The 21565-nt window shown below is 39.5% G+C and overlaps 2 protein-coding genes across 13 annotated transcripts in view; one reads left to right on the top strand and one right to left on the bottom strand.

Moving 5' to 3' along the window:
* DOCK1 (dedicator of cytokinesis 1) overlaps window positions 1-21565 on the top strand; it is a 645511-nt gene that overhangs the window by 257224 nt on the left and 366722 nt on the right. The window lies entirely within an intron of this gene.
* INSYN2A (inhibitory synaptic factor 2A) overlaps window positions 1-21565 on the bottom strand; it is a 182889-nt gene that overhangs the window by 42847 nt on the left and 118477 nt on the right. For 4 of the 7 annotated variants that reach the window (XM_053305334.1, XM_053305336.1, XM_053305333.1 and 1 more), the window contains one exon: window positions 11994-12086. The exons of 2 other annotated variants lie outside the window; for them this stretch is intronic. In XM_053305334.1, coding sequence (XP_053161309.1) covers window positions 11994-12086 — 93 coding nt within the window. Of the gene's footprint in view, window positions 1-11993; window positions 12087-21565 lie in introns of those variants that run through there. One more of the 7 variants, XR_008318712.1, reaches the window with a different exon arrangement.

Below are 21565 nucleotides of genomic sequence, written 5' to 3'. Positions count from 1 at the left end.
CTGTGAGAAGCAGAGGGCCTAATTCACTGGCAATCCCTTCTTTTTCAGGACTGAAAAAGAAGCTACACTAGCTAAAGTGACCTGGTCTCTCTGTTGCCTGGTTTCTTTACTAATTTGCTTTGGCCACAGTATTAGGCAGCAACATACCATAAGTCAGTACAACTCATGTGGTTCAATGTCCTGCAAAGGGTCACAGTGAATACTGTCTGTAACCCAAAGTGAATACTGTCTGTAACCCAATTACTATACACAGCTATAGTAATTCACATGTTGAACGCAGGTAAACGTATGCTTCCTATATGTACCACGTTTTTGAGAGGCCTGTACCATTCAATTTTCACTTTTAAATGAATGCAGGTACAGTCATTCATACAACAACATGTACAAGTTTGTACAACAAAATGTTTGAATAGGGCTTGAAAATGGGGATATACTGTACAGATGAGAAAACATCCATGAGAAAACATATTACAAAACAAATGACTGCAATAATCTCCTTTGTTAATATGTTACAAGAAAATTTTTTAAACAAAAGTAACAAAATCTATGGACCAGGTCAAAATCCAAATACCCATTTGGTCTCATTTGTGCAACAGTTTCCCAATGTATTAATTGTATTCAGATATTATTTTGCTTCCCCACCTACCCATATTATACCTAGAAAGAAAAGAAGACTAGGCCTTTGTCACCTACTCCTTCTGCCTTTCCCCCACTCTACCACCTTGGGAAACAAGTGAACCGGGAGATCCTGCTTTTATTATGAAAGAGGCAAGCTGATAATTTTAAACAGGGAATCAGCCCCTCACCTGGCAAGATTAACCCCCTTAGAAGTCGACTCCTATTCAGTTACAGTCCCATTAGGGATGATGGGGCAACTAACATTTGAATTGGCCTCTTAGAGGCTATTCAAGCAAAATGCCATTGAATACATATAATCCCCCAAAATGATAAACCTTGTGAGATAGATAAATACTTTACAACACTCCCACAGAATGTCATTTGTTCTCCTGTCAGGGTCACTGGTGTATGATAGTTAAATAATTGAGAGCTTCTGCACTCTCAAGTCCTCTGTTGACCCTGAATACACATCTATCTAAGACTAAATAAAATCACACATATTCTAACTGTCTTTAGAAGCCAGCACTCCCTCTCTGTTGTATTCATTAAGATGTAATTAGAGAATTGGTGATTTTTTTAAAGGACCAATAATTTACTTAGTAATTAGTGTTCTTGGAAGGCACTCCAAAGCATCAGGATAATGTCTTTTTGTGGAACAACAGAGAGGATCTAACACCAAGTTCTGGCTCCATTACAAGGTGAATACCCTACCCTTGCAAACTAGCCATACCTAGCAGTCACTACAGCAAGGGATTTTAGGAGCTGCCGAGAGTTCCAAACAAATGGGGAAGGTAGACCAAAGGATTGCTAAATGGCTAGCAGTAACTCTACATAGAGATTCTGAAGCATTTGCTGCAGCCTTCTTATTTGTTTGCCAGAATCATCTACCTCTGGGCAAAAGACCTGGTGGGGCTCGAATTTGCTTCCAGGCTGATGGACTGATGAAAATCTAAGATAGACTGACAAAAATGGTGCTTCATTGCTGGCTAACTCTTCTTTGGATGCCATTGGATGCAAATGTGGTAGCTTGGAGGAATATTTGGTTTTGGAACTGGGAGGCAGAAGGATTCTCAAGCCAAATTAGCAAGCTCATCTTTTGCATGTGCTAAATTCTTTGGAGAGCCTCTGGAATTGGTTCTCATCAAATCTGATAAGAAAACAGCACTACTTGCAGCTAAAAGAGGTTACTGTATGACTGAGCCCCTGCAGAGCCTTCTTGTCTGCAGATCCTGTACATCCAGCTCTTGCCTGTGGGCTTCTCAGAGGCATCTAGTGGGCCACTCTGGGAAACAGGATGCTGGACTAGATAGGTCTCGGACATGATCCAGCAGAGCTGTTTTTAGATTCTTAAGATACAAGCCCAAGTGGACAGAGTTCAAACCTGCCAGCAGAGCAACCTATCCACACCCTTTCAGTGCCTTTGCCTCCATATACCATAAAGGACTGAAGCAGCAGTCTTCCACCTGATGTCAGATCTCCCACACACACCCTGAACCATCTTTACTATACATCCATCTGGACTCAGTCAACCTCAGATGTGTGAGTCAGGACAGGAGGTAGTATCAAAAGGCTATGCATTAGAATTTGTATGCCAGCCCAGGGACAAGATTCTAGAGTCAAAGAGATTGCAGAGTCCCTTGAGGCACCAGGCACTGTTAGGTGCCATCAAACATATAGCGGACATCTGCACAGTTAAACCAGTACCTCTGACCCAAAGGCTATTTGGGATCAAGTCTTCTTTTTTTTCCCTTGGTGCCAAAGAACAATGGAGACGTGAGAACTGTCTTAGACCTGAAGTAGCTGAACAGGTTTTTTCAGAAAGAAGCATTTATGAAAAATACAGGCCAGCACCAGGCAGGATTTGTTTGCATCTGTCAACATGTCCAAAGCCTATTTTCATTCTTTGATCTGGTTCCTTCTGTTTACATAGGCAACCTACACTTTCTAGTACAGGGCCTTGACTTTCAGACAGATGTAAATATCTAGCTATTTACCAAGGTACTTGCGGCCCTGATGGCACATCTGAGGACCCATGGAGGATCTTCCCCCATACTTGGAGGGGTTTCCTCATTAGGAAGAAGTGAGATACATGCTATGCTGTCCTGTCTACAGGACTACAGCTCTGTGACAAACATGGAGAAGAGCTCACTGCACCCAGCAGAATGATTAGATCTGGACGTAACAGTTGATATTTGAATGAACAGTAACAGATCCTCATATTAATGAAATCAATGAAGATGATTTAAGAACTGTCTGATGACAACAGAAATGAACAATATCAAGTGAGTAGTAATGAGCAGACACCGGAAATAACACACGAAAAAGTAGAATACGCCATGAAAAACACTAAAGAAATGAAAGCTGTCGGTCCAGACGAGGTACCAGTTGAGTTCCTCAAGCTAACAGAAGGAGAAGAGATACAACTGCTGGTTGATCTCTATAATACTATATATAAAACTGGAATTATGCCACACGAATTGTATTGTTACCGAAGAAACAATATTGTTTCTTATTGTTACCTTGTTACTATTGTAACCTGAGAAACAAGAAACAATTCTTTCGTATTGTTACCTAAGAAAAATAACACAAAGGACTGTTCTGAGTACAGGACCAAGTACATGCCTCATGAGTCATGCATTAAAAATATTCCTGAAGTTTATCCACAACAGAATTTACAAGAAGCTGGAGATAGATATGTGAGACCCAGTTTGGGTCTAGAAATGGAATGGGAACAAGAGAGGCATTATTCTGAATGAACATTCTCATACAAAGATGCCTTGATATGAACACAGACATCTATGTTTCATTGATTATGAAAATGCCACTTAAAAAACAGAGTATTAACAAACTAGAATCTTTCAAGCTCTGATGATATTCTTAATATATCAACGTTTATTAAGAATATCATGGGTATATAGAAGGAATGAGGAAGTTTTGAGAAGAATGGAGAGAGCGAGAGCGCGCTAATTAACATTATTATGAGAAGAAAACTTCAATATCTTGGAATATTATCAGAGGGAGGAAATACTCCTTACTGCAGTTAATCATTCAGGGGAAGAGTAAAGGCAGAAGTGTTGGAAGACGAAGAACATCCTGGCAGAAAAATCTGTGAGAATGGTTTGGATGCAATCCTTACAACCTTTTAGAGCAGCAGCATCCAAAGTCTAGCCTTAATGATGGCTGACATCCAGTAGGAGATAGCACCTCAAGAAGAAGTGAAGATGGTGAAAAGGATGGACCTTCATGGCTTTGCTCAGTTACTGGGCATGATGGTGTCCTTTGAGACTGGAGGCATAGTAATGCTTCTATATCAGAACACTATAAAGGCTATTACTTTCCAGGAACCAATCCTAAACAGAAAACAGCTGAAAGTGGAGGTTTTATAACGTCTTCTCCAGTTTCTGGATTGGTAACAGACACATGCCTGTTCGGGGGTGGGGGTCGGTGGGCAGATCGCTCAAGGAACTTGATCTAAATGAGAATCTCAGATGAGCATCAATGGACTGGAACTGAGGGCAGTCCAGAGTGGCTCTATCTATCTATCTATCTATCTATCTATTTATTTATGTTTACATTTACCATTTACCTTCCAACATTGCATAGCCAGCAAACATCTCCTCATTAAAACTGGTAATGTGTCACCTGAAACTTGCATTACCAGGCAGGGAGTGGGTGACAAATTCCAAATTTCTTCACCAAGAAACCAGCAATCTCTTGGAATGAATCGGCACTATCTTAGCTGAGGACCTGGTAAGAAACCAAACAGCAGTAGATTGGCTCATAAGAATCTCAATCCAGGAATCAGAAGTGGAGGTTTCACGCAAAGGTTTTCCAATTAATTGTTCACCACTTCAGGATACCTGGATGGATATTTTTGTCACTCCAAAGAACATCCAGATGCAAAGGTTCACCCTTGTCTATATGCACTGGAACTAAACTGACCTGATGGGCTGCTCTGCACTTTCACTTTACTTCTACTATTTCTTCCATTTATTTGAAATAGAAGAGTGGATGGTAAAGGTGATCTAGGTGGCCCTATACTGGCCCAGACATCTGTGGTTTCCCAAACTGATCAACATATTCATTCAAGCTAGCTGGAGGCATCCCAGCTGGAGGGATCTTCGAAATCTTGAACTGGAATCACATCTCATTCCCTTAGAGGGGTGCTTACTGCTACAGCCTTCCAAGGTATCTCTAGTCTAGGTGATATTTGTAGGGCAGCTGTCTGGGCATCTTTGCACACCTCTCCCAAGCATTACAAAATGGATATGTTTGCATCTGCAGATGCAAGCTGTGGAGCAAAATGCCTTGCAGAAAACTGGCTGTTATGTGAATGTCTGATCTCCTAGAAGCCCACACCTTGGAACAGTACTGCTGTTTTACATCCCAGTGCTTTGGAATGCCCTCTAGGAACCATAGGAGAAAAGATAAATTCTTACAGTGAATTCCTGTTCTTTGTGTCTCGTCTTTTTTTCTTTTGCTGTTTGCACTGTTTAGAAGGCTTCTCTCTTTAATGTCCACATGGGAGGAGGTAAACAGGGAATCCTAGGAGGTCCTTTTTCTACACTGTTGTCTTTCTAAGTTTCAGTATAATTGTTCTAAGTTCCCACTAGTTGACGTTCTGACTTACATGTTTGTTTATGGAGCAATTGAGGAGTTATTGCTACTCTTTTGGTCTAGTCTTGGTGGGTGGGCTAGCTATTGGAGGAGCGGAGACTGCTGTTCCAGGAGAAGGTGCAGCTATCTTGATATGTTGGAATTCCCTCTAAAGCAAAAAAAAAAAAAAAAAACACCCCAGAAGTTCATAGTAAGAACATTTTCTTTTGAAAGTCTAATAATTAAAGTTATTCATAGTTGTGCCAACCTAACCTATTTTGTAAAAAATCTTTCCCTTAACTAGTAGGAACGAATTCATCAATGTAGGTCACTTAGAAATTATAATGCAAAAGAACTTCTGAAAACCAAATCGATGTCTAACACATAGGTCAATTAGGTTTCTGAATAATGACCCCTTTACATCAAGTTAATATTCACTTAGCCATTCTCTACCTTGCTTTCATTCCAGAGGTTCTTGTTCTGAGGTGTGGCCAGAATTTAACCACATCTATTATGTATTTGTTATGAATAAGAGCAAAAAGTATTTAAATCTAAGTAATTAATTTAAATATTTGTTACATCTGTTACCTTGCCTTTCCCTTAAAGAGTTAAAGGCATAATTTTAGTCATGCAACTAACATGTGATGTAGGCTGGGTTGAAAGATGTTGTTTGACCGTCAGCCACAAAGCACCAAGCACATCTATCTATCTATCTTCTATATACTTAATTCTCACGGATGCATGGGGATGCGTGGCAAGCCCTGGCCCCGCTGCAGCCATGACCAATGAAAAGGCGGGGGCGGAGCTGCTGCTCAGAGACGGGGCAGATAATGGAGGAAAAAGAAAATGGTGGCGGGCAGTGGCGGCAGGTTGCAAAACAGCCTGAGGAGGCCTGGCCTAGCCACCGGGAGGAGAAGGTGGGAGGCAGTGGGATAGCCTGCCCTGGCCTGCCTGGGTAAAGAGGAGGCAGAAGCAGCCCAGCCCGGCCTGGCAGCCAGGAGCAAGAGGTGGGAGGTGGCAGCGGGACAGCCTGGCCCGCCTGGCCACCTTGGTGAGGTGGTGGCCACGGGCCCTAGCCTGGTCGCCGGGAGATGGGGGGAGAAAGTGTGAGGGGGGAGCGGTCAGTCAGGTGGCTGCCAAGCCACAAAGCTGGGCATGCCGGCATAGGGGGGTAGGCAATGGCTGGCCCCAACTAGTGCTGGGGCAGAAAGTGGGGGGAGGGCAGGGGAGATTGGGGCAGAAGGTGGGGGGAGGGCAGGGGAGAATGGGGCAAAAAGTAGAGAACTAACTGGGCCTGAAGGGGGGGGGTGTACGGCCGCACAGATGCTCTGTGCGGGATCAGCTAGTGTTATGTTAAATGGGTAGTCTGGCCCTTCCTATTTTTACTAACATAAATAACAGCTGTAGGTGGGATCAGGTGCTACGTTCCCAAGACAGAAGGCAATTGAGGGCAGCCGCCTTGAAATTATTTGTGGCCAAAGTTAGGAGCCAGCTATTATATGGGGTGCAACTTGGTCCTTTTCCTTCATACAAGTCTGTGGATGTGGTTCAAAATGACTTCCTTAGGCCTCTACTTAGAGTACCTAGATGCGTCTCCAATGTATTGTTAAGGTTTGAGTGGGGCGTTCTGAAGATCAAGGTCCGGGCCTGGTTGTCTATTTTGACCTATTGGCTTCAAGTCAGTTTTTCCCCTCGAGGATAGATCTCTCTTATCTTGGCTGATGTATTCTAGCCCACTTGGGCCTGGGCTATTCAGAACAAAATTGTGTCCTTGGGTCTGTCTATGGACTACCTGGTCTTGTTAAGTTATGACCAGGCTATGCAGATCCTGAAGCAAAGACTCTTGGACTCTGAATTTCAACAAGAATTCTCCCAACTGTACTAAAAGGAGGTTGGGTTTGAGCAGTTCTAGCTGGGACCCTGCTGCCTATTTGAATGCTCTAAGCATGACGTGCCACCAGAGGGCCTTTTTTGGACAAGCCATGACATGCTACCTTCAGTGGTGCTCTCGGAGAGGTTTCTGGGGAACCCCAGGGAGGATAGATTATGCCCATGTGGTACGGGGGAAGTCGAATCCATCCAACATGTTCTGTTGCGCTGTCCATAGAGATTTAAGATGCTCCTTATTAACTCCTCTTCTGACACCCTTCTCAGGCTGTTCAGGAGACTTTTATGTTTCTTATCTTCTTGCGGATCAAATTTTAGATGTCACCTTTAAGGTGGCCAAATTTTGTTCTATTGCAGTATTGTTATGGCAGCGAGTTTTTCTTGATTAATTTTATAATTTTTATTGATTATTATCCGTGGATACTTATGCACATATTTCCTTCTTCCAATTGTATTTTCCTATGTTATGAGATGTTTTGTTTATGTCACGTTATGCTGAATTTGGGTCATAAATAAAGAATTCCATTCTTCTATTCTACTGAGCAATAAAGCTTGCTTGCTTGCTCAATTGTGATGTGTGTGCAAGTCAGTCATGGATTTGGCCAGCATCCATTTCTGCAATGGTAGTGCCACTATGCCTGACAATTTTTTCCTGGCTTGTCATCTCTAGAGGACTCTGGCTGGAATTTTTTAAACATGTATCTGTATGTCTATACACGTGCGTGCACACACACACACCTGTGTGTGTATACAGAGAGAGAGCGAGAGAGCATTCACTCACTTACAGTGTCATTTCCAGTTGTCACTTTCTCAATATGCATGGAAGGCATGGTTGTTACTTGTCTTTGGCTGTTTCTACCATGTAGTTGAATAGATAAACCTTTGCTGAGACAAGCTGTAATTTCTTTTCCTTATCAAAAGCTCTACTTTTCCAGTGGATTCAAGTTGATTAAAGCCTTAAATTATGTTCTACCAGCCAAATATTATATGTTCACTTTGAAAGTAGGAGGGGCACACAGAGTACAACTTCATCCCCATGGCTATTGGCAGTGAACATTTATGCCGATACAGTCCAATCTCATGCATGTTTTCTCAGATATGATTCCTGCTGTGTTCATTAAGGCTTATTCCCAAGTAAGTGCTTATAGGATTGTATTCTTAATTGCTTCACTCCTGTCAGTCCTGAAAGACTGAATCTCAAAGGGCAAATATTGTTTAGTCTGAAAGTGTGGACATGAAGACCTTAATGGAAGTATGCGACAACTATTGTAGTTAGAGAAACTGTATGACCTCTTGTGTTCTGCAAGAATGCCAGGACTACTAGGCAAGAGAGACTAATTTTTAAAGGTGAGGGGGAGAATAAAATGTGTAGCCTGACTAAATGGTTCAATGAGATCTACCCTGGCTTTGGTCTGAATTTCAATTAATGTACAGATTGATATGTCCTGCTATTGTTTACTAGAATAATGTAAATTTAATGTGTTCAGTTATTGTCTCTGGAAAGAGATTTGGTGAGATCTACTTAAATTCTGGGCCTATATTAATTTCCTGTTTGGGTTCCTGAAATAATTTTGCTTCTGCCAGGCTGACTAGTGATTTTGCATGGGTGCCTTCTCAATAGAAGGATGTTTGGGTTGCTTGAGCCATATGGTTTATATTTATTGAATACATATTTTAACTGTGAAGGCCCTGTGAAGACTCTGCTTCTGGAAGAGTCTGGATTTGGGGGCTAACACACACAGAGAGGATAATTTTTGGCATAGCAGTGATGTTAGGTTACATGCCTTCACTCTTTACAGATCCTTGATGATTCTCTAAATCTGAAAGGTTCACTATAGCATGCTGGGATACCCCATTAAGAAATGATGATATCTGGATAACAAACCTACAACACCTGCCCAGTCTCACAAATGCAGAAGATTCCCTTTTGCTTTGCGAGGAAACTCAACAAGGTTCAAATTGAAGTGCTGTCTAAGGTCTCTGAATCTAGCAGGCTAAAAAATAATAATATACTGTGTGTTTTGTTTTGTTTTAAACAGGCTAATAAATAAAATAAGAGTTGAATAGGCTTGAGAGGTATTTTTGACAAGAAGATTGCAGTTGTTTTGCAAGTGGGAAAGGTGGAAAATATTTTCTTTTGGAAATAACTACAAAATTAAAAATGAATTGCTGCTGCTGATACTACTTTCAGCAGCATCACAGAAAGCATGAGAAATGTTTAAGCCCTTAGGACAGCATTTTGTGATGACAGCAAAAGGGGCAGCACAACTGAAAGAACATTCAAGGAAGTGGCCACTGCAGGCAAAAGTCAGTGTAGCACTAGCTTGTATAGAATTATTTTTGTCCTGACAAGGAAGAGATGTCCAAATAGATTTGCAGTATTTACTGTAGAACAGTGAATTATTACCAGCTCCAAGCCATTTTAGCACATCTGCATTCAAGAAGGATCTTTAAAAAGCGCATCCACAGAATTATGGCTGGACTGCTTTGGCAAAACGAAACCTAGATTTCCAAATGCTTAGAATATGCTCCGTGTCAATATCAGCTTGGATTACTAGCTAAGCATCAATCCCTCCATCCTCCAAACACATACTCACTAAACAGTATTCCCAAATACAATTCCAGCCTCTTGTACTCTCCAAACAGCCGCCCCCAACACACAAGCATAATCCCCACACTCCCCTCTCTCAGGGGTCAGTTGTGAACCCCTGAAAAAGAACCCCCTTTCTCAGGGGCCCACAGCTGAGAAAGCCAATCTCACCATGATACTACATCAACATAATAGACATTTTCAAAAAGGACAGCAGTTTCATCAAACTGTATGAAGTTGTATACTGATGCAGGAGTTATCTAGGTTAATGAAAAGACACAATTATTGGTTTGTGTTTGTTTTACTTCTAATCTGCAATATCATGGTATATGATCATTTTGTTTTCCCCTTTCTGACGTTTAAGGCTAATTTCAACCCACTCACCCCCGCCTGTAAAGATGTTTATATAATTTTATTCACAGCTCAAATATTGTACAACATTGACATTTTCTGGTGCAAAATCCAAGATCTGTATGAAGTATTGATTCTAGCCAGTTACTACAAAAGTGAAGAATAACAGGCAAGCTTTTCAAAACTCAAGGGTCTTGTGGAGGCTTAAAAGACTAACTTTTTAAACGATCTGAGTTATAATATAACTTTTAAAATGATCTGCTTTATCAGAGGCAGTTTTTCCAATCTAGAACAGTGAAACTTTCTGCCTATAAGCTTTGCAACAGCTGTACTTAGGGTTTTTTAAAATTATTATTTAGGAGTCAAGATGAAACCAGATTTTTGTCATGCAGAAATCTTCATTTAGGGCTCTCGGGCCCAAAATGTTCGATTGGAATTTTGAATAAATAGTATCGTTTTGAGTAAAGATCTTGATTTAAATGGGAGGAGGGCAATATACTATTTTCCATTCATAATGACAGTTCCTTACTTCCAAAAGTTCCTGACTACAAACTCTGACTCCATGTGATATTTTTTTAACACTGCAATGCTGTGCACAATTACTAGGAGTAATTTGTGACCAGTGAAACTTACTTCTGAGTATGCATGTATACGATTAGGCTCAAAACCAACTGCATTTGCTTAACAAAGGCTCTCTTCTACTTAGCTGTAATACATCTAGCAAGTTAAATGATTATGCAAAGAATTGTTACCATTTTCAAATGCTTGCTCTATTTTTCTAAAGATTCCTTCTGATCTATAAACATCCCTAAGGAAATGTTTATATAATTCTAGAATCATACCACCAAACTCAGTTCCGTGCACATCACAATAGAACCCCAGTCAGTGTGTTGACCTAATCCAACATAAAGGCGTGTGGAGGCCATAGGAAAGAAAGCAAATAATATTATAACTTGGACTGGTTCAGTTATTTACTAGCAGAGTGGAATGTTACATGTTACATGTCATAAAAATCCTACTTTGAGTTGTATCAATAGAAATGAAAGTGACTTATTTTTGCTTGGCTTCTGAGCTTACTATTTGACACACACACACTCTCTCTCATATAAGGGTTTTGGTTTTTTTTAAGTGATCATGGAATATACCACCACCACCTCAAAATTCCACAGAATAATCCATCTTCTTGAATTGTGGGAGTGGATAGGTACAGAAATTCTGGCCAGAGTGTGGGACCGGCTTATCTAAAGTTGCTGTGACCATCACCACACTTGGTCTGTCTAGAGGTTTCTAGACACAAAGCGAGAGCTACATGGTGGGAATAGGGTTTACCCTGCCTTCACTGAACATGTATCTTGGGGGCAGTTGTGGTGGTGTGGTATAGGCAACAGCCTACAAAGAGGCCTTGCCTGGGTGATATTACTTAATAGAAATTATGGTTCCCATGTACACTATGATCCTGGATATCTCATAATCGTATTGGATCCTCCCTGCCCCTTTAAACTCTCCTAAAGCAGCCCAGATGTTCTGAGCAACACCATACAGACCATAGTCTGTGGAGGCTTCTATGCCCTGGCTCATACATATGATGACATTAGTACGCGCCAGGTCCTAGGGATTTATTTTAAGGCCTAATGAAATGTGGCATGATTAGGAGTAAGGAGGAGGTGTCAGAACCCACATCAAAGTCTGGTATGAGGAATTTCCTAGCAGATTCTGACTGGGTAAACTACAAATTTACTCTTGAACTTTGGGCAGAATTCAGCAGCCTCTCTAGTCTTTACAATTCCTCAGCAAGGTTTGCATCCATCCTCCTGTTTTTCAGTATGCTTAAAGACACAGTTCTGGATCATTGATAAGTCATACAACTGAATACTCCTAATACCTGAACTATACTAAAATAATTTATAGTTGGTTTATAACAATCAGGACGCACTAATAGTAGAAGACTTACTTTAATGGGTCAAGTCTCAACAAGTGAGAAGAAGCTTTCATTACATAGTCAAGGTCCGATTTCGACATAAGATTTTTCCCCATGGAACAATATCTGTGAAAGAATACATGTGAAAAAATTATGTAGGGAAAAGGATTCAAAATCCATATGGATTTTGCAGGGGCATAAGATGGAGAGGAGTGAGCAGCAGTCTGATTTGTGCAGACCCACGTAATGTTCTTCACAGATATTTTGCTGTATGGTTTGTTTGTTTTTGTTCTTGAAGAGGAATAAGGCTACTTTGGAATTGGACAAATGGCTAACAGCTGATAGTTTAATTATGATGAATATCAGCAACTCCTATAGGAGGTATAAAGTTTATTGAGAGAAGTACATGAGGAATGACAAGATGAGAGTGGTTGAATGGAAAGAATGTTCTCATTTGGTTATCTGCAGAATGGAGATGGTAGATTTTAAACTTCTCCATCACTACCCCTTCCCAAAGGAAAAATATAGTGAAGACCTATCTCTGTACCCTAACTATATAGCACAATCCAGATGCAATATGCAGTCAAGGATGTGGCCTAAACCTGAAATTGTCTCCAGATTAACAGCTGAGAAAGTTTCCAAGTTGAGGAATTACTTCTGGTTTTTTTCTTACTTTTTGACTTCATAGTCATGCCATTGATAAGCCACTTTTGGCAAACACTGGAAATTAAGCTATGATTGTACACATGGTTCCCTTGAGCCTGAGGATCTCTTTCTTGCTGCTGAATAGCTTTTTTTGTTATCATCAATGCTAAAGTTCTAGTGTTGTGTGAGAGTAAGAAAAACCTTTCTCTTTCCAGTCCCTCCACACCATACATAATATAAAACTATCAGCTGTTCTTGTTGATAGCTTTTTTATTATCATCAATGCTAAAGCATGGGCTATTTTTATCTTTTCTATATTTATCTTAAAAGAAAAGTATTTTGTGATATTCTTGATATATTCAAGAAGGGCTTGGTACTCTTTGAAACAAATAGTTCATGTGGAAGACTTCCTTTCATAAGACTTAGAACGTGCACTTTCCTCAGAGGGAATCCTTCTGGTCGTGGTTCTAGTAATGCTCGCTTCTGGATTATTTTTCTGAACTACCCTTATTTTGTTCAGTTGTTTGTTGTTGTTTAGTTTTTGTTTTGTACAAGAAAAGAATCCTAAGGGGTGTGTGTGTGTGTGTGAGAGAGAGATCCTTATTAGCTATTGTGGGTCACTATTTGCTTGCACTTGTAGATAAAGACTAACCACGATATTACTCACTTTGATAACTTCCTAAATGTCCTGCCAGTCAGTTTCATATAAAGACCTCTAGTTCTAGTGTTGTGTGAGATTAAGAAAAACTTCTCTCTATCCAGTCTCTCCACACACACACCATACACATTATTATACACTTCTATCACGTCTCTCCTTAGTCACCTTTTTTCTAAAACACTGGAATATCTAAACAATTGCTATTGTTAATTATTATTAATTGCTATTAGTTAATTCACCCTCTCATATAGAATGTTGTATCATGATGGTTTGTGTATTATAAAGACATTATTGCTTTTTCAGTCATGTGGAAAATGGTGATTATAAGTCACTTTTTACGTGCAAATCAATTTCTTTTGAATATTTGAATCTTATATATTTCAAAGGCTGTCTGTTACATTGTTTGAAGAAGACTCTGTTCTCAACCCTTACACTGCCAAAGGGACCATGGTTTCTTATTTAAAAAATGTTAAGATCCTGTGACTTTCTGAGACAGACTGTGTTGAATACAGTACTACTCATAAACAACTCTGTTGATCAGAAATATTTCCTCAAATCCCAGTTTTCTGAAAAACTACATAGCAATGCACATAGTATATTGAAGTAAAAGAGACATATGAATGTGTTCTGAATAATACCAGGCTTGGGGAAAAATATATTCTGAATAGTCTGTATGCACAAGCCAGAATGAGCAAAATCCAAAACAATACAAAACGAAAACAGGAAAAATAGCCATCTACTTGCTACTGAGTACAACTGTTTTCCCTTCAGCATTTGTTCTGCAATGCATTTTCAGAGTAGGCCAGTACAGCAAGTTGTTACTATTGTCATCAGTTTTCAGTAATGAGGATGTGCAACTGATATTTAATGAGGATGTAATGAGGATGTGCAACTGGTGAGAGCCAGCGTCGTGTAGTGGTTAGAGTGCTGGACTAGGACCGGGGAGACCCAAGTTCAAATCCCCATTCAGCCATGAAACTAGCTGGGTGACTCTGGGCCAGTCACTTCTCTCTTAGCCTAACCTACTTCACAGGGTTGTTGTGAAAGAGAAACTCAAGTATGTAGTACACCGCTCTGGGCTCCTTGGAGGAAGAGCGGGATATAAATGTAGTAGTAGTAGTAGTAGTAATAATAATAATAATAATAATAATATTCCAAAAGTGAGCATGATACCCAGAGAATGATTCTGCTATCCCTTGCTGTAACCAGTATAGACCAATTCAATATTCAAGGCCTCCAGTGGATTTGTGAGAAGAAATTTGCTGGACTTGGACCGGGAAGACCCGAGTTCAAATCCCCATTCAGCCGTGAAACTAGCTGGGTGACTCTGGGCCAGTCACTTTGCTCTCAGCCTAACCTACTTCACAGGGTTGTTGTGAAAGAGAAACTCAAGTATGTAGTACACCGCTCTGGGCTCCTTGGAGGAAAAGCGGGATATAAATGTAATAATAATAATAATAATAATAATAATAATAATAATAATAATAATAATTATTATTATTATTATTATGACCTGTAACTGGGAAAGGATCAATTATTAAATTTGCTGTGCTTGGCTGTAAAAAACATTATGTAACAAACATTTGCCAATAACTGGTAAACAAACTAACCTAATAATAGAATGTTTATAAAATGCAAAATAAATGTTAAATTTGGCTCTTTTTGTAAAAAGAAAGAAAGAAAATTCCTTCTCTGCGACAAACATACAAATTCATAAAAAGACATCAGATGAAAAATCACTGGTTACCTAGTATTCTCACAAGGTAGGAAAGCAGTGTTTGTCCCATTTATGCAGTGTAGAAATTTGTACTTTATAAGAAATATTCTATTATAACAAACGCCCATTTGGAGCTGGAGAACAATGTAGTGCTTGGCTACGTTGCAGTCTGCCATTTGCAAGACTTGCAAACATTTTGTTATTTCCTGGTCTGTTCTCCTATTGATGCAATTGTTTCTGTATCACCCTGTGTTTATGTGGCAGTCATGAAGCTGCCTATGCTGGTAGAAGTTCTGCTAGCCTTTCACCCGTTGGAGCTCATGTTTAAGCAGGACATGTAATTCTGATGAATATATACTGTCTGTAATGGGTCAGGTATCGGCTGGTGCAGGCTGCTAGAGGTCTCAGTGTAATGCAGCATGATGGTGCCTGCACTACATAGACTGGGCCTTGATAACCCCATCACTCCTTGCAGGGGCAGATAAGGGGATGATAGGGTGTCCTCTCAGCTAGGCAGGAGAGAAAGGTAGTCAGGTATCGCAGCATGGCTGAAAAATAATAGTGTACATGGGTTTATAGGTTCTGCTATCTCTTGCTATGTTTTGTGCAGGTCAAGGCTGAAGCCACTACCTGTGTTTCTCTGTTGGCTTTTAATTGTTTAACATTTATTTATTATTTATTTTTCTCTGTAAACCACTTTGAGCACTTTTGTTGAAAAGCAGAATATAAATGTTCATAGTAGTTGTAGGCTTTAAAACGAAAATTATTTCGGGCTTACCAGTTGTTATATTATCAAATATGCCTCTTAAGAGAGGAGAACTGGTCTTGTGGTAGCAAGCATGACTTGTCCCCATAGCTAAGCAGGGACTGCCCTGGTTGCATCTGAATGGGAGACTTGATGTGTGAGCACTGCAAGATCTTCCCCTCAGAGGATGAAGCTGCTCTGGGAAGAGCAGAAGGTTTCAAGTTCCCTCCCTGGCTTCTCCAAGATAGGGCTGAGAGAGATTCCTGCCTGCAACTTTGGAGAAGTCGTTGCCAGTCTGTGAAGACAATACTGAGCTAGATAGAACAATGGTCTGACTCAGTATATGGCAGTTTCCTATGTTCCTAAAAGCTGCTGCCTTGGCTTTTTCTGGGCAGCAGCAATATCATAGTTTCTTAGACTTGATTCTAAATATTCCTATCTAAGATAACAGAGGTAGACTGCCATCTCTGAACACTGATAAGACTATTGGAATATGAGATGGCTAGCCAATAATACTAGACGATTCTTAGATACTGGTACTGCTATTTTAGATTAAGTAGTGTTTTGAAATCCAGCTACTGAAGATGGGAAGTTAAGAAGACTTTGGTAGCAAGAGTACAGCCACAAATTGAACAAAAAGTCAGGTTGGCCCATCCATCGCAGCTACAATAAGGAGCTGAACTTGGAACTTGTTCTTAAAACCATATCTTTTATTATTATTTATTTATTTGATTTATATCATCACATCAGGAATAGTATACAGATTTTAAGACAGTCTGTGTTCTTAATGATTTTAACAGACTCTTAAGGTCATTCACATGACTGCTCACTCTCGCACGTTGGAGGGGAGACAGGCTCTGAACTGCCTCCCTGCAGATGATCAACAAATGTCCTGAACTTCACTGATCGTATGAAGGCCCACACACACGCCGGGGCAGCAATTGATAGAATGCCGGTGGGAGGGGAAAAGCTCACACTGGGTCCTCCATGTACCCCAAATGCAGTGTGTGAGCAGCAGAGAGGCTGTTCTTACAGTTGCAAACACTCCACTCTGTGTAGCCAGCCCCCACCCTCCACCGGCTCGCTGATGAAAATGACAGAGAGCTGGTAGGGAGTCCAGCTACCCAGGGGCGATCATACACACAATCGCCTACTGAGGTAGAACAAACCATAGATTCATTTTACCTTGGTAAAGCCTTGGATAGAAGAGTTGGGCTACCCAGGACTGCAGCAGCCAGGGCCACAGGCCTAGTTGTGTGAATAGGTCCTCTATGTTCTAGGCTAAGGCATATCTTCACATTTTCACATAAACCTCAGGCCGACATCCAAAACCTCATTTCTATGCAGTATAGAAGTCATCCCCCGGTTCATCCCAACATAAAAAACTGTGGTGGGTTTGCCTGGGTATGTTCTAGTCAGTGAGCTGCAGACCTATACATTTCCACATTGACTTGTCTGCTGGCACAGAATTCTTAGAAGATTCTAGGAAATGAGGTGCACAGTGAGTTCACACTGAGTACTAATCAGGCATACTGGTCCTCACTGTCATCCAACAAGAACTGAGAATACACACATGCAGTAATGCACTGCAGGAAGATATGAGTCATGGTAGGCAAGCTATCTTTCAGGTAAGGTTGTCTAGCATTTCTGAAGTACCCTAATAAGCTTTCAAGGAACCATACAGTTACGTGGGACATAGTCTGAAAGTCATTGCTGTGGTGTGTATTGATTGAAGGCATATTATTAGGATTTTACCATTCAATTGTTTAAAATCTTGTTCTCATTTTGTGAGCTTTCAGAATCCCTCTGGCTTTTTTGATGCAGGAAAGGAGTTCTGCCTTTAGAAACTCTTCTTATGAGACACATACACTCATAAGATCTCTTTCTTGATTAAAATCTAGAAAGCCAATATCTAGAAAAAATCTTTTAAAGTATTGGTTTTAATATTGATATCAAAATAAATCTCTTTGCCATTAGTCCACAGATACTTAACAGTACTATACTCTGCATTAAATAAAGCTACTATCTTTACAAAAGATTAAACTATAAAACTTTTAATATCCATAATTAAAATAATTCCTTGCTTATCTAACTGTAACATATCAGAGGGCTTCCATTACCTTCAAACAATGGTTTAAAGAACCTCCAGAAAGCTAGAGATAACAGAAGCCACAGCAGCCTCACCTTTCTTTAATGTGGCTTATGCATGCTATCATCCACTTGCTAGTACCAGTTGAGTCTTATGACCATGACATTCACAAAAGGCAACACAGTGAAATTTAGTTTTTTAAATTCTCACCTGACATGGTTTAGAGGACTTAGCCATGATTATGAGTTTTCTCGATTAATGCCAATGAATAATTTTACATTAATGTAGGTTAATTTGATCCTTCCTGTGATGCATAGGTCTCCACGCGTTGCTTGTACCATGGAAGTCTACATGTGTACACCATTTTAATCACAATAACCAGGGGTCCACAAATTATGGCTAGCCTTGAACTAAGCAAAACTTGGTCTTGCCATCAGCCTACCTGAGGGAGGAGCAGCATCTTGTCTGAAGTCATGTATCAGCCCCACCATGACAGAGTGGAGATAGAAAGAAAGACCCTGCTCCTCCTTTTCAGTTCTGAGTTTGGGCATTTGTGTGAAGGCTCTCTTCTATGACCCTAAGCCTCCAAGACAACTCAGATAAACCTTGTTGCTTCTCAGTGACTCCAAGGTTCAGTGCAGCACTGGGGAGAGCCTTAGTAGAGTGAGGTTGGGTGGGGCTGTTGCTAACAGAGCACTGACTCAAGAGCATGGCCTTGCTGTTTTCTGAGGGCCTACAAAGTCAGCAGGAGGAGAGGATAGCCCACAACCTCCTCCAGGCTCAGAAGGAAGATGGGAATGCTTCTTGATGCTGTACTACCTTTACAGTGGTAAATACTATGTTAATTCCAACAAGAATGGTTTACTTAATTTTCTAAGCAGTTTTGGTGGGTTTTGCTCCATCCTTTGCATCAATGTTTAAGGAACCCTTTTCGGAAAAGAACTTTCTTCTTGGATTATGAGGTTGTATTACCTCCTTGTATTCCTGCATAAATAGTTGATGAGTTGGACCTTTCCTGGTTACTCTTCAAAAAGAAGAAGAAAGTTGGCACTCCCTAGTATACATTTATTCCTTAAAAGGTAAAGAATATAAATGTTCAAGGATTAATTTAAATTATAAATGGGAATAGATCCTTTGATTTAAATTAGAAATGCAATTAAAGTATGTAAAGTTTGATTTAAAATAAAATACATTTTTGTTTTCGAAGAACAGTGGCCGACATCCAGACTAAATTGCTCAATAGTACTGCTTAGGAGTTACTCTAAAGGACAACTTAATTTCAGCAGGACTTCCATCAAGTAATTTAGTTAGAATGTCAGCCCATGAGTGGATTCTATGAAATCAGTGGAAGTGCCAGTAAAGAATTATTGCGATGCCCATCAATGTCCTGGGGTTGCAATACACATGATGAGTAAAAAAGATACCAGCGATAGTAAATAAACTCTAGTGGACCAAAAAATGTTTGAAAACAGCATGTGCAATTTCTTGTGGAAAAGACTATGCAAACAGAGACCTCTCTGGCTGGTGTTAGGGCTAGTTTCCTTCCATCAGCAGAATAAATTTTCTGTTAACTTGGGTCCAAAGGTTATTTTCTTATCTATTATAAATAAAGATAACAGATAAGAAAATCTATTATCTATTATATTTTAAATAGATATTTTCTTATCTATTATAAATAAAGATAAAGGTTATTATCTATTCTAGTGAAAACTGGAAAATGTATAAATTTTAGGTTGGATTTTTTAATCAATCAGCCAGCATTGGTGACATCCATATTTTGGCCATGTCATACTAAAACCTGAAAAACATCCTGACTAAATTTACTTGAGGAATGGGACTTCCTCAAGTAAATTTAATCAGGATGTCAGCCATTGTTTTTCAAATTGTGATTTGGAGGAATCCAGGAGTATCAGCAATGGCAGACAACCTTCCTTCAAATAGAAGTTACTCAACATCACTAATATCCCTGTGCAAGTTGCAAGAGAATACTGGATGTTTTCTAAGTTGTCTGTTTAATTCACACATGACAATGATACAGTCTAACAGATTTCACCCGTGCCTGAATGTAATGAGTATGACGCCTCATTCCATATAATCCTCTGCAACGTCGTGCTACAGTTGCAAATACCCAGAGATCTGGCAGCAGAATCCATGTGGAAAATGTCCCCTAAAGCTAAAAAGTTTTTGAAAAAGACTGGAATGTATTATTTAAATATTGCATATAATAATGCTTATTCAACTGCAGGATAATTTTTTTACAAAACCCATCTGAGTGATCTAGAAGTTCTTAATCCCAAAGTTAAGTCGGGGTCTGCTAAAGAGGTCAGTTGATGGGCAAATAGATGCTGACAGATTTTAAGTTTCACAGAATACTTCAGGCAAACTATAAACAATAAGAGCAGTTTGAGGGCAATCCGACTGAACAGCTTTATGAACCTCAAAAATTTGCACACTGACCAATAAAATAATTACTCCATTACAATTTAAAATAATTGATAATTTGATTTAAAGTAATTGTAGCATCACAGAATAAACATTTCAGACTAACTTGCTGATCAGCACAATGACCAGATGTTTGAAAGAGATGCATTCATTTTCTGAAAACTGGTTTTAAATAAAATGAACTGAAACAGAGTTTCTAATTTGAGAGATCATTGTTTATTTAACTGATTATTAGGTTTCTATTCTAAAAGATTCAATCCCCATAAGTGTATCCGTCTTCTATCCTGTCCATCTGCATTTCAAATTAAAATTGTGTAGGTCACCTACTAAGCAAAGCACATTTTATGAATGGTCACACTATATTTATAGATTAAGTAACTTAAATTTTCTGTTCTTAAAAACTAACAGAAATGTATATTGGTTGTCTCAAGCAACACAACTTTGACATAATTTCTATTACTGTAGATGACAGAGTGCAGATAGCATGCCATGTACTGAGTGGGTCACTGCTACCAAATAAAAGCATGATTTTTTGTATTATATTTGTATAGTATATGAACAAAGAAGATTCATATTTAGGCAGCTAAAATGAGAAAACCTGTACTTAAAATTATGTAACCTGGCCTGAGCCTTAGGGATATGGTGGGTTATAATTTTAAATAAATGCTGCAAAGCTCTTGGGCCAAACACATTTTGTTAAAGCATTTTGTTAAAATGTTAATGAATTTATTCCAGTGAACAACCTGCTTCCATGTTTATAAATGATCATTTGCTTCATGTACTTCTTATTCAGTTGCTCATTTTGGGTGAGAGCAGTATCAAGAGCTACATATAAAATATGTATTGATAATTTCAGGGCAATGTAGGGATTCAGGGGGAGAACATTTACTGGAATCGAGGAAACTAGGGCTATGCAAAACGTTTTAAGCAGGGAGGTGTTTGCTTCATTAATTTGAAATGTGTGTGTTGCGCTAGAATGAAACCACTGAATTAACTAGTAAATAAAGACAATGCATCTTTAAAGGGGTGAAGGAAGAGAATGCATCTGAGATGCCAAAAGCACAAAAGTTGCAATTATCAGATAAAGACAATTAGCTGAGCCTGAGTAAATAGCTACGCTTGTACAAATAGATCTGAATAATACTGTTATAGAAAATTGTAGAACAAAAGAAGGGAACACATGCATGTATGCTTAAAGAACTCTATGCATTCCATTTCTGCCCAATGACACGGCTGTATATTTTGGAGAGCTTTAGCAGTCTGTTGAATGCTTTCCTGTTACTTTAAATACAAATATGTTTTTAAGCAA

This window comes from Hemicordylus capensis, chromosome 3 (genome assembly GCF_027244095.1).
Source record: "Hemicordylus capensis ecotype Gifberg chromosome 3, rHemCap1.1.pri, whole genome shotgun sequence".
In the NCBI taxonomy this organism is placed as follows: Eukaryota; Metazoa; Chordata; class Lepidosauria; order Squamata; family Cordylidae; genus Hemicordylus; species Hemicordylus capensis.
The sequence above is the reverse complement of the archived record's forward strand: the minus strand, read 5'-3'. Positions and strand labels throughout refer to the sequence as shown.